This window comes from Papilio machaon, chromosome 3 (assembly GCF_912999745.1).
Source record: "Papilio machaon chromosome 3, ilPapMach1.1, whole genome shotgun sequence".
NCBI lineage: Eukaryota > Metazoa > Arthropoda > Insecta > Lepidoptera > Papilionidae > Papilio > Papilio machaon.
In genome coordinates this window covers 9,633,778-9,647,623 of record NC_059988.1, presented here as the reverse complement: position 1 = coordinate 9,647,623, position 13,846 = coordinate 9,633,778, and the positions used below count along the sequence as shown (strand labels likewise).

Below are 13,846 nucleotides of genomic sequence, written 5' to 3'. Positions count from 1 at the left end.
TGTAAATTGAAGTGTTTCTTTGATATTGCATAAAATTATAAAACTCATCATAATAGTCAAAATTATATTCTATACAACAATTATCAGTATTTTTGTGGAAAAATTTCTCAAAATTGTTATAATTTACTTTTGATGGCAGAAGAAAATTGTGACAATTATCACATCTTGCTTACACATTTTGACTGTTTACTACTACATTTTAGACTACATTTTATTTTTATACTATTCTTCTTTTGTTCTTTTAACCACTGATTATCTTAAAATTGTATTTATTTCAAATGACAATCTATTGTTATATAATATTATTGCCTATTTAATAATTTAAGGTGGGTATAGACTAGAGCAGTGATTTTCAAACTTATTTCTTGCACCGCCCCCTTTGAAAATCAATTATATTTCAGAGCCCCATAATTTTTATTCAGCCCTAAAACTTAAAAACCACAATTTCATTACTTTAATTTCAATGCCCCCCATTTTTGGGCCTCTTATTGCCCCCTCCTAGGTTTCAAACGCCCCCAAGGGGGCGTTACCGCCCACTTTGGGAAAGACTGGACTAGAGTATTTACTTGTAACAAAACAACGAGCCGCTCTATATGTTGTTGTGTATGACCCTTACACGAACTAGACGTGCTTTGGAAACCATGCTTTTACCTGTATTATATCATTCGTTAAGACGTTACATTACATAGAAATTCTTGAGAAAATGCTCTAGTGTATATTCACCTTTACGGTTAATATTAGAGTATGGAATCTCAGAATGTACGAGAGTAGCTGCAGACCCCCCCCCCCCGCACCCTCCCCCCCGCCGCAACATGTGATTATTTTCAAACAAAACAATTTACTGTAAGATATTTTTTAAGATTATTAATTTGAACGTTCTATTATAAAATAAACGATATTGATGAATTTTCATTTTTTTTATTTCACAATTCACAAGTAACTTCATTCCTGGAGTCATTCGATGGTCTTTTAAATAGCCCCTTAGTGATTTATGTAACTTATAATTTTATGGTAAAATAAAACTAATATAAAAACAAGTCATAACCGATTTATTGCAATATAACTATGCTATACAAGGGAAAAATAAAAAGTTAATTTCAATTTTTTTTGGCACATGGCAACACAATTTTAAGCTAAAAAAGCACAGATTATAAAAATAAATTCTTTAATATTCAAAATAAGAACATATATTCGATTATTCATTCGAAATATTTCATAAAATTTCAATAAATAACCAAAATATTACAAATTAAAATAAACATTGAATGTTTTTCGATATAACTAAAAGGTAAATTATTTAACGCTTTTTGTCATGTTAAATTAAAATTACGTTAAAAGTAAAAAAAAAAATTCCACCCAAGGACAGTTATACGTCTCAGGGTGCAAATAAAAAATGTCTTTTTTTCGAACGGGTCCGATATAACCGAATCATAAACGAATTGATTTACGTATTTATTTTGAGCAAAGTAAATAAAAAAACTATACAAACATAAACTAGAAAACTAAAACAACATTTTATGATATGTCCATGTCTAATTCTATATAACTTAAAACTTTGTTCTCAATCCCCGACTTCTAATAACACACACAAAAATACCTATAAAAATATTTTTTTCTTCACGAATTTGATAAATAATTTCCTGAAATAAACAAATATAAATTAATGCCAGTTTTTTCATTGTTAGATGGGCGTTTTTTTTTTTATTGTATTTCATACGCCGAGTTTTAACTAATTTTTCAGACTAGATATATGAAGCAGTCTCGCATTTCATTGCGCTGACATATTTTACTTTAAAATTTCATTACTTTCGGCTTCTTGGCATAATATATGTGTTATTTATCAATTTTAATCTCTAAGACGTCTTTATTGTCTAATTTTGAGCCTCATTGCATCAGTCAAAAGCAGGAGTGTATTATTGGTTCATAATCTGTTCCTGACTGTCAGTGTTGGACTTGTGTCCGTGACAGCAGGAGATGTGGGGGCTGTCCTCACGCGTCACCTCCCCTTCCTGACTCTCAGTCTTCTGACAGCACGAATGTCCCATCTCGGGGACAGTCTCGCTCTGACTAGACTTGCAGCACTTCTCTTCTGGAGGCGGCTCCTGTTTCTTTTTGCAGCAGCCCTGACGTTCAGTTCTCAGTAACTGAACATCTTCTACGCTTGGACTATCTTCTTTTTCGCTCTCTGTATGATGGCAGTGGGTTTGCGCTATCGCGTGAATCTTTTTAGCTCTGGCGACTTTTGAGGGGCACTTTTTGGCTCCGTAGTAGCATGTCGCGTTGGCCAGCTCGTTGGAGGAGTCTTGGGAAGTGGTCGCCGGGAAGTAATGTGAGGGCTGGATGCAGGTGCGCGTGCGGCAGATGAAGAAATCAGCTTCCGAATCTGTTGATGTGTTTAACAGAGGTGGCGTAGTGTTATCAGCTGTAACAAATGTTTACGTTAAAGAGTACAGTCAAAATATCTAGTTGTTTATTAAATTCTGCTATGTCTACGAACATTAACAACATTGTCTAAGTACGATAAAAAATGAAAATAAAAAGACCGTCATTTAACAACTTGCACGTCTACTCGACCGACGGTAAAGAATTTATTGGTGCGTCGTATCGTTGTTCGACAAACAAAGCTGCTGAAAAATGGAAAAAAAAAATGTTAAATGTTGCAAAACGAAAACATCAAACTTCAAAACAAAATGTAACAAAAAATATGACCAAAAGTAGTTTTTAAAACACAGTCCAAGAGACAGTGCTTTGTAATAAATACAATCACAAATTACACAAAGTAGTTATTTGATTTGAAATGGTACCATTGTAAAAATCAGCCTACAAAATAACATTTGTAAGAATTTCATAGACTAAAATATGTAACTACTTCTAACATAATTATTAAAAATAAGTTCGCCTTTTTTAATACATCAGAACTAAAAATAAAAACATACTTGACGTGATACCAAAAATGTCCTACAAAACACAAATCAAACATAAAGGCAATACTATCTATAATTACCTAATTAATAGTTGGTTTCTGAGACCGAAATCTCTATTTAAAACATCTTACTTATATATAAAATTATAAATGCAAATATTTAGATAGATGAATGGATAGAAAGATGGATGGATGTTTGTCTATGTAACGGCTTAACGGATCTTGATGAAACTTGACATAAGTGAAGAACATAGTCTGGAAGAACATATAGCCTAATTATTACATTTTTTAATGACGCGCAGACGAGGTAGTCGAGGGCGACAGCTAGTATCTCTTTAAAACAACATGTTTTAGACAGGGATTTTGGTCTAAGAAACCAAAGAATCAACAAGCGAAATAATCTTTAAAAGCTAGTTTAGCAGTTCAACTCTTACAATACATGGATAATGGTATGATAATGATTCAGACAAATAAAAAATGATATTGCTAATGAATGATAAAGAAAAATATGGGTAATGAAAAATAAAATAATGATAAATGACGTAAGTATCCCGGTTTTGTGTGGTACTTGTGCGAGCGCGGCTCTACTGCGACCGCTGCGTACGTGTGACGCAACTCGAGCGCGTCCAGCTCCTTGCACAGCTTGCCCTCGCACATCTCCCAGCTGCACTTCTCCCGCTTGCATCGCTCTTGCCCACGCAAACCGAATGTTAGTCTTTTTTGTGAGGAACGAGCGCTGCTGCTCGTACCCAATACAACTTTTAACACTTTACATGCCACTAGCGATGGCACTGGACGTGTTAACTCAGATATGAAGGACTATAAAAAGTATAGTGGGACTGTTTTGATAAGAGTAAGAAGATGCTTTAAGTCGAATCCTATAGCTTTATAGCAACAATCATTTTCACCTAAAACACATATAATATTTGTGTGCGTGTGTGTGTTACTCACCGGTGTCGTCGCACTCCGGGGTGCAGATGACGACGCGCTTGGTGCGGAAGCACTGCATCTGCAGCCGCGTCAGCTTAGTGCCGAACAGGAAGTAACCTGAACACAAACAACAATTGCTAAAAAATTTAGTCCTCTTTCCCTTCCCACCCTTTTCTTATAAGGAAAGGATGGGAAGGGAAGGTGGATTTGATGGAGGAGGAGATGCATAGAAAGGTTAAATATTCTCTTTTTGTGCGTCTCCTTCTTCGTCATTTGAGGGTAGGCAACGCATCTACAATTGCGAATGTCTACGGGCAACGGTCGCTTCGCCATTTCGGCGAATACATGTCGCCACTTGTCGTTGTCGTATACCACTTTGTAATATATATATAAAAAAAAAAAACTTTTTTTTTCTTTCGCGTCGTAATTTAGTAAAAAGTATATTTGATAGTTGCAGATAGACAGATGAGTTTTTTGATGTCATCATTGAAATAATCACACAACAACATTAGTGAGGTAAATGTTACCCAGCATCATGCCGAAGACGACAGCGAGAAGTAGATGCACGTTGTAGACCATGACGGCCAGCATGAGCAGGTAGCCTACAGTGTTGTGCAGCACAAACACCACAGACTGCTGCAGCGTCACCGCCACGCTGTAAACACACACACAAATCATAAAACAAAAATAACGTAATATGACGTCAATTTATTATACAGTCTATAACTGAAATCTTTGGCAACACTGCTATAGTTAAACAAGGTTATCTGAAAAAAGAGGCGCTGCTGCTGTTGGTTCTGTTAGAATACATATAAAACCTACTTAGATATAGACCTTCTTCTTCAGGACCTTTTTGACGTTGACAGGGGGGCGCTAGTAAGCTTTCATAATTTAGTTAGACTTACGCCCACCGGTTTATTTAAAAAATTAACTATTTATGAATAACTTAGAACGTATACTAGATTGTATTGCACACCAGTTTCTTTTCAACAGTCAGTAAAATATATTCGCGGCATGAACTTACCGAACTCGCAGCGAGGCCCAGCGGCTGACCTGACCTGTGCTGGCGTTGCGGCTCGTCGTCGGCTCCATAGCGCCGCCCTGCTCCCTGAAACGGCACATATAACCTACCGCATTTGTCGTCACACAATACAAAGTATTGGGTTGTTTGGAAAGTTATTTCGTTTTTATTTCTATTTTCTACGTTTAATTTTATGTGTAATAATGCCTTTATCAGCATTTTCGTCGAAAATACAAGAATCCTAAGTCGAGAAAAAACGAAATGACTTTCCGAACGACCTATTATGTACAACATCAAAACGGCATATATTTACAACTTGTCACCTGTCACGATACCTTTTGACGCGAATCAGGATTACATTGTTAACAATCTACGATACCATAGAATTTATACTAATTAAGAAGGTAAAAGTGTAATTTAACAGAGACATCTCCGCATATGTACATACTTAAATATACTTTAATTTTTTTTTCTACACTAGTTATGCTGAGCTATCAAATCTACCACAACATACATAGACATAATGTACAACAATAGTGATAAAGTTTAAATTAACAAAACATAACATACGCCACCGTCGACCCGCGACGATGCGTGAAAAGTGGGTCCGCACACTTGGGTCTGGGAACAAATGCATATATTACAGACTATATCCAGATTCAAGTGTTGATTCACACTGGAAATAGTTGTTTTGGTCTTTAACCTTCATCATATTTCTAAGAACCTATTTTTCTCTTATCTATCTCTTAAAACTATTGTGCGAATGTTACTAAAAACCCAACCGGGTAATTGTACCACTTAGATTTGGGCCATTCACTTGTGATAACAGTTTCTCACGGGCTCGTAATTGTAACTATGTCAATGTCACTCTCGTATGGGCGTTATGCGGTTACAATATATCATTATATCCGCCTAACATACTATTAAAAACAACTGTTTGGAATTTCGTATCGAGACATTTATTATGTACTGTTTGCGAAACAGTGTCGGTAAAAATCGTGTGGACTAACCTTATATCCTGGTTGTCCATACTGAAAATTACAAATCCTTACTAATCCTTACTAATATTATAAATGCGAAAGTAACTCTGTCTGTCTGTCTCGCTTTCACGCAAAAACTACTGAACCGATTTAAATGAAATTTTGTACACAGATAGTCTAGAGCCTGAGGATGGACATAGGCTACATTTTAACGCGAAAAAGGGGTTGTAAGGGGTTTAAAGTGGGGGTGAAAGTTTGTATGGAATTATCGTCATTTTTACAGGTAGAAGATTGAAACTTATTTTCAAGGCTGCTAATTTGATAAAGATAAAAATGAAATTAAATTTTTGTAAAAATTTTACCCCCAAGGGTGCTAAATAACAATAGGGGATGAAATTTTGTTTGTCAATATATTCGGTTTTGGTGAATGTTTTGTTTAGTATGCTTTGCTGTTACCCTTACCAATATTTAGTCTAGAGCCTAAGGAAAGACGTAGGGTACATTTTAACCCGAAAAAGGGGTTGTAAGGGGTTGAAAGTGGGCGTGGTTGTATGGAAGTATCGTCATTTTTACAGTTACAAGTTTAAAACTTATTTTTGTGGCTGCTAATTTGATATAAATAAATATGAAATTCAACGTTTGAAAAAATATTACTTTCAAGGATGCTAAATAAAAATAGGGGATGAAATTTTGTTTGGGAATATTTTAGACCGCGCCAAGGTCCTGGCACACCTCTCTCTATGTTCTTCTACATCCATACATCAAATCATAGCACGTCGGTTAAGTAAAATAATTAGCCTAAAAAAATTCTATCCGAAGACAGAATTTTACGCGGACGAAGTCGCGGGCACAGCTAGTATGATATATTTGTTTGTTCATAATGTTCAAACTTAATTTTTTTTATTTGACTAATAGAAGGCACCGTGATTCCGATCACACTATAAATATCACAAAAAAGAAAAACTATATTCTGCTAACGGTACAGAATGATTGGAAGTCATTAAAAAGAGATAAAATGTGAAACTGCTTTTTTTATAAAGGAAGGGGGCAAACGAGCAGCGGGAACACCCACCTTGGTGTTCCGCCAATGGACATCTGGAATACAAGAGGAATCGCAGATGCATTGCCGGCTTTTGAGATTATGATACGCTCGCATCTTGAAGTACCCTAAGTAGTAGTCGGTTTGGAAAGACCGCCGAGGACAGACCATTCCACAACACTTTAGCAATAGAACGATCATTGGCATTTTTTTATCAAGTACACAGAAAAGCTGTCGTACGCAACTCCGTCCGCGCGGAATTAAAAAAATAGCCTATGTGTTATTCCAGACTATGTTCTACATCTATGCCAAATTTCATCAAGATCCGTTGAACCGTTCCGGAGATACCTTCAAACAAACATCCATCCATCTAAACATTCGCATTTATAATATTACTATGAAAGTTACTACAAACGTATTCAATACCGGATCTAAAGACGGAAATTCCAGTTTATTAGAATGTATACAATACAGTACAAAGACATTACAAACGACATTCCCATTGTTCTATTCACATTTAAAATATAAACATTGTAATTAAAATTAAATAATTTACAGAACATTACATTTAACTTAGTAAAATAATAGATTGATATTAAATTAAACATGGTTCGTTTTCGGTGTATGCTTCGGTGTGTTCCAATGTCAATGTCTTATAAAACATATTCTGTATTAGCTGTCGACCGCGAGTTCATTCGCACGGAATTTAAAAAAAGGACCAAGTAGCCTATATGTCCTTGCAGACTATGTTCTACATTTATGCCAAATTTCATCGAGATCCATTGAGCCGTTCCGGAGATAAATTCAAACAAATATCCATCCACTCATCCAAACATTCTCATTTATAATATTAGTAAGAATCAAGATTACTTCAAAAAATACTGTTTAATTAAACACGTGTTTTAACCCTTTGACCACCGCTAATTGATATTCTTGACGTCAGCTGATTGACATTGTTTCAATATAAATATGTATCACCACATTATTTTCGATTTACTTCATTATTTATTGCTAAAGATCGCATTTCGCCTACGCATAATAATGTTTAATCATTATCATCATCAGCTCACTCTACGTCCCCACCGAGGGGCTCGGAGCCTACCCCAAGTTAGGGGTGACTAGGCCATAGTCAACCACGCTGGCCAAGTGCGGGTGGACTTTACACATATCATTGAATTTCTTCACAGATATGTGCAGGTTGCATCACGATGTTTTTCCTTCACCGTAAGAACGTCGGATAAATATACATCGCATAATAACGTTTCAATTACTATTAATTGTTATAATAATAATAATAATTTATTGTATTAACACACAATTTTACACATCAGTTACACTTTACACATATAATCAAAAAGTTACAATAATATTTTTGTACACATTTGTTGTAACCATTCCAAATAAGCTCGAAGCTTGTGCTAGGACATGGTTTATTGTCGCTTGGTTTTATCTTATGCGAGTGCGCTCCCACAACAAATTTAAATTGTCAAAGGTTGACGTGTGTTTAAGCTAAAATGTATTTGAAACACCGTCTAAGATTTTTATGGTAACACCCGTTAGGTTTACCAAAGACAATATTTCCCCTCCTCTGATAAATCCGACTGTATAAACGATACCCGACTAAAATATCTATGATGCTTTCTGTTCTAAATGAACTGATGTTTTTGTGAATATACATTATTTCCCGTGTACTTAATAACTAGATTGATACTTGCAGATAATCTAATCTAACATTGTAAAGATTTTACAAATAGACAATACTTACATCAAGATAATCACGATAAATATAAAACATTCAGAAATGATATGAATCATGTTTTCCTAAATATTAAAAAAACAAGTATAGTGTCGTTTATTTTTTTAATACCACATTCATTGCAAAAGAAAAAAATTCTACTGCGCGTCCCATCTTCCATCAATGAAAGGCTTCGGTTACTTCGCTATTTTAGGGAAGTCAAATGGCACGTTTACTAGTTTTATTTATACGTAATATAAATAAAAAAGTACACGTTCTTTTTACGTTAGTACGTTAAGCTATTAAACGTTTTAGTATAATTGTTAACTTTATGACCCTCGCTTTTCCGATCCGATATTTTGCTCGATAATACTTAAGACATTAACTTTATTTTATGTTTCCGATCCTTATAACTTTTTCTGTTGAACTGATAACCTGTGAGGCGCAGAAGTTAAACGGTTTACGACAAATTATGTTTTCGTTTTTTTTTTTATATCAAAAGGTGGCAAACGAGCAAACGGCCACATGGATTCGCCACAATAGCGAGGCGACCGTTGCCCATAGACATCCGCAAATGCGTTGCCTACCTTTCATTAACGGAGAATGGGACGCACAGAAAGAGGATATTTCTCCTTCCTGTGCGTCACCTCTTCCACCGCAGCCACTTCCCCTTCCCATCCTTTTCTATTAAGAAAGGATGGGAAGGGAAATAAGACTAAAATTAGGCCTCCGGTACCACACTCATCAGACGAAACGCGGAATTGTTTCCACTTCACGCCAATCTTCTGTGTGGGCGTGGTATTACACCGGTCGACCCGACCAATTCGTGCACCCAACAAACATTGTTGTTGCGGGATCTATCACTGTAATATATCGTATCGTATTTCATTAGTAACAATGTAATACATAGAAAGTATTAACATTACTTATAACTTCCGGACGTGAAACTAAAGCCAATGTTTTATTTAAATAAATACTATATAGAAGAATATAATCTAATTTCATCTAAGTAAACAATGAAACCCGACGGTGTCACAACGATCATTTGTATGACTTCGTATATAAAATATTATAAGTACGTAGCGTTGGGAAAAAACTGACACAATGGTCACTTGTACTAAATCAACTGATGAGGCTTTAAACAGTGAATATTATAAATTGAATTAAACACCTCCAATTTTATATTTTAAAAGCGATCTTAGTTACATATGGTCTCCATTTTCATGACTAATCTTTGATGAATTAAAATCTAAAGTTTATGGCAAGGTTAAATTCTTCATTAACATACTGGAGTCTGAAAGTCTGAACATTAAAATAAGTATGTAGTATGCATTGACAAACTACTAATGGTCAGCATTCGCGATCTGTCGGTAACATCTATACAAAGTACTTACCGATCACATAACAAGTTCCTCCTCTCATCTGATCTGTAGGGATAGAGCTTCTTATGACCTTCACGCTGTACCTTCGCGAGGTACACCTGCATACAAAAAACATATAAAATTCCTTTGCCAAATTATGGAAAACAATAGCATTATTGATCAACGGTTTGCACCAGTTGATGTAAAATTCAACATGAATATTTAACTTGACTCTTTCGCTGATTCTAATTGAAAGACGAGAGTTAATCCTTGTTATATTTGGCTAAGTACTCTTGTAATTCCACTTCAGAACGTTTATATTTATTGATGTTTAACAAATTAAATGCATACCCTTGACGTTTTGTTAAATGACGTAAAAGTAGCCAATGGTAAAATGTACTACCTTGGAACCTTCAAAGAGAAAGGCGACGAAGAACAGCACGATCCAGGTGAGGGCGAAGGCCCAGCGCGAGCTGACCTCCAAACCGGGGAAGAGGAACTCGCCCAGGTCGTACCCGAACCACATCCACATGTGCATCATGGCGCCGAGTTGTCATCAGATATCCTGTACAGGATATGCAGAATTCGGCATTAGAACAAGCAACACGTAACAAGGAATTAAACTTTATAATTTTTTTGTATGAGGTGAAAGTTATCAAAACTCGATAGTATGCGACAGCGAATTTTTGGAGCGGAGCATTAGATATCAGTTTTTGCAGCACTACCTGTTGGTTTCAAAGACCAAAATCTCTGTATAAAACACAGATAACAATTACCCCCGGTTAATATGTTATAGTGATACTTAACCACCCACGCAAATTAATGCATTTCAACTGCCGTAAATAAGCTATTTCGTATAGTAATTTTTATTCCGAACAGGTTTTGATGAAAAGTTTAAATTTGTTTCGTATACTAAAAAGTGAAAGTTTTTTTAAAAAAAAAAATACGTTTAGATAGAAAAAGGTGACTTGATAAGACAAAAATCTATATTGAGGTCGTGCATTTCGTTTGGAACTTTTCTGCAAACGATAGCACAAGTGCTTGTAAACAATAAACAAAAAGCACACGCGCCTGTTAGCTTTAAGGAATAGCAGAAATTACAATGATTACTCGCCACAATATTCACTTCTTCCACACATTTTTTTTTTAGTTTTTATGTCAAAATCGTTCGTTTAGAAAGCTTTAATATCACTTAATAGTAAAATCTACAGATTCTATAGCTTTGATCTATATTGTTAAATGGTTAGTTTAGTAAACGAGTCCGTAGTTTATAATAATACATTTGCAGAACATATACGAGCAATCAAAACAGAGCATCGGTCTTTCAACGCTGCGTTGCGATAACTCTCCAATTGATAAGAGTCAAGTTATGATTCAATTATACCACACAATCTATTACAAACAAATAACAACTGAACTATTGTTTCCCGCGTGTTTACAATAATATGATTTACTTATTCAAAGAAGCACATATGAATGACTATTAAAAATAAACAAATTATCTCATCTATTTCTTATAAAACAAAACGTTCGCTTACTCAAGCGTTTTTTTTTTAATAATCCATTCGTTGTTACGTCATTTTTGTAAGGAAAAAAGCACTTAAAATAAATTTTGTGCGTAGTCGAATAATAATTTTTTCCAAAAACTGCAACCTTAACTTTAACAACATACCTTTCCCACCGAAAAATTACATGTCTTTTTGATGGTCGTTGAATAGAATGTATTTCCATGGCATCAGAAACTGTTTTTCATAATGTATGAGGAAACAGCAGGGAGTTAAAACTATTTTTTGCTAACTATACTTCGTTTCGCGGATCCATAAATAAGAAAGTCGTCAGACAGAAAGTCGATCGAAAAGTAATCAACAACACGTAATGAGGTGATGTTTTTTATAATTGGCAATTGAGTTAATTCCGTTCCCTAGAGTCAATCAACTAATCGAACGGTATCCAATTATTTCTACCCCGTGAAGCCGCGAATAAAATAAGGAGACGGACTATAAGTCACTGACCGACCTTCCACTCTGCATTGTCGCCATAATTTACGAATCGGACATGCAAACTACGTAGTTGCATTGCAAATAAAATACAAAGAACACTAGTGTAAGCTTTATTATTGGACACTAGTATTACACGATTCAAACTTTATGTTGGCTCGAGATCAGCATTCGCATGTCTGCGCGGATAGGTATTGTATCTTTAAAATCATGTAGGCGGTTCGGAACATCGTACGATTCGCTGTGAAGAACACTATTTTAGGTGTAGCGAGACGTAAATGCAAGAGTAGAAGTACTTCGCAAATCGCAGCTCAATGTCTATTGTCAAAAAAAAATTAACACTCTGTACCAGGTGGTCCCACTGTAGTTGAAGAAAGTGCTGACAAGAATGTGATCTGTCTCGCATCCATTTTCAACCCCCAATCGACATGTAAAATTGTCTTGTTTGCAACATCTCATGAAATTTGCGAGCCGGTATTAAGTTTGGACCACAATGTACATAGCAAGTTGTGTAAATAGGGACTCTATAACATGTATGTAGGTTGTTATGAGAAATTTTCAGCCTTATTATATGAAATTAATGTTCTAAACAGTAAATTAATGTTAAAATTTAAAAATTCATATTTTTTTTATTAATTTAGTTGTGTATACTTGAGAAACCAGAAAAGAATTGTACTCTAAAAAAAAACATTTATAATGACTTAGGCTAATTATAAAGTTTTATATCAAAATATATTAAACTTTTAAACCATTCACATAAACCTTATCTACTCCCATATAAACTTTCACCCCTATTACCTGTTGTTATTTTGTATCATTAAGGGTAACACTTTTACAAATGTTAAAAGTTATATTTATTTACATCAAATTATCAGCCTAAAAATAAATTTCAAGCTTCTAACTGTGAAAATATTATACTATCATACCTTATACTTACCTAACCTGCCATACTTCAACAAGCTTACCTAAAGGTTTAAAGAATGTTAATATATTAATAAAATATAAGAGTTACAATTTAAATATAGACAACGATTAACTGGTTATTGATATTGATTATTCAAAATAAATTTTTTTGCAGGAAACATATGTTGTGATATACAAAAATGAATAAAAAATAAATCACTTACCTTTAACCACTATTTAAATCATTTTTTCTGTAAATTTATTTCCTAGTCACTAGATAAATTGGAATCCAATGGAAGCATCGTTATCAATAAATAAATACATGTAGTAAATAAACCTCAAATACTATGCCCTACTGATAATATTCGATAAAAAGTGAAAAACGCAGACACTGTAAGTCATTATCATTACCCAACACTATAGCAAATGTAATAAATATAGAGTCTTAATATTTGTACAGATTTAAATTATTTGTGAAGGCACTAATTTTTTTTAATGGAAAAAGAAATCGAAAATGTAAAACAGAGCTAAATCACTGTGAATAACTATGACAGCCTTGACAGAACTAAATTAAAATTTGCCTAAAACATATGACAGTCTGACAATTAAAATTAGTGTTGTCAGCTGCATTCACTGTTTTACCCTATTTTGTGAACTCTACAGGCCACTACCTGTCGCCCGCGACGGTAACTGCAGAATTAAAAAGGAAATAAAGTAAAGCTACAATATTCCGGTACATATCAGCTATCTTCCAGTGAAATTCCTGTCATAATCGGCCCAGCCGTCTCAGGGTTCACCGGGAACAAACGACGCTTGCGAAGGGACATACAAAAAAAAGTTTAAAATAGGTTTTTCGTTATAGGTAAAGCAAATACATCACGTTCAGGAAATATAATTTTTTTTTATATATTACAGACAGACAGACCAACTTCTTATATGTATAAATTATGACCATAT

At 34.6% G+C, this 13,846-nt stretch overlaps 1 protein-coding gene across 2 annotated transcripts; it reads right to left on the bottom strand.

The window, feature by feature from the left end:
- Positions 1-1,671: 1,671 nt before the first annotated feature.
- Positions 1,672-13,348, bottom strand: LOC106711621. 2 transcript variants are annotated; one of them, XM_045686173.1, is made up of 8 exons: positions 13,114-13,348; positions 10,393-10,554; positions 10,023-10,108; positions 5,445-5,495; positions 4,878-4,961; positions 4,381-4,508; positions 3,875-3,970; positions 1,672-2,422 (listed from the first exon to the last, which is right to left on the bottom strand). In XM_045686173.1, the coding sequence occupies exons 2-8, from the start codon at positions 10,528-10,530 to the stop codon at positions 1,914-1,916; spliced, it is 1,092 nt and encodes a 363-aa protein (XP_045542129.1). In that variant the 5' UTR covers positions 10,531-10,554; positions 13,114-13,348; the 3' UTR covers positions 1,672-1,913. The 2 variants fall into 2 exon arrangements, with proteins under 2 accessions (XP_045542129.1, XP_045542130.1); XM_045686174.1 differs by lacking the exon at positions 5,445-5,495 and having other exon boundaries at positions 13,114-13,347.
- Between the last annotated feature and the right edge of the window lie 498 nt (positions 13,349-13,846).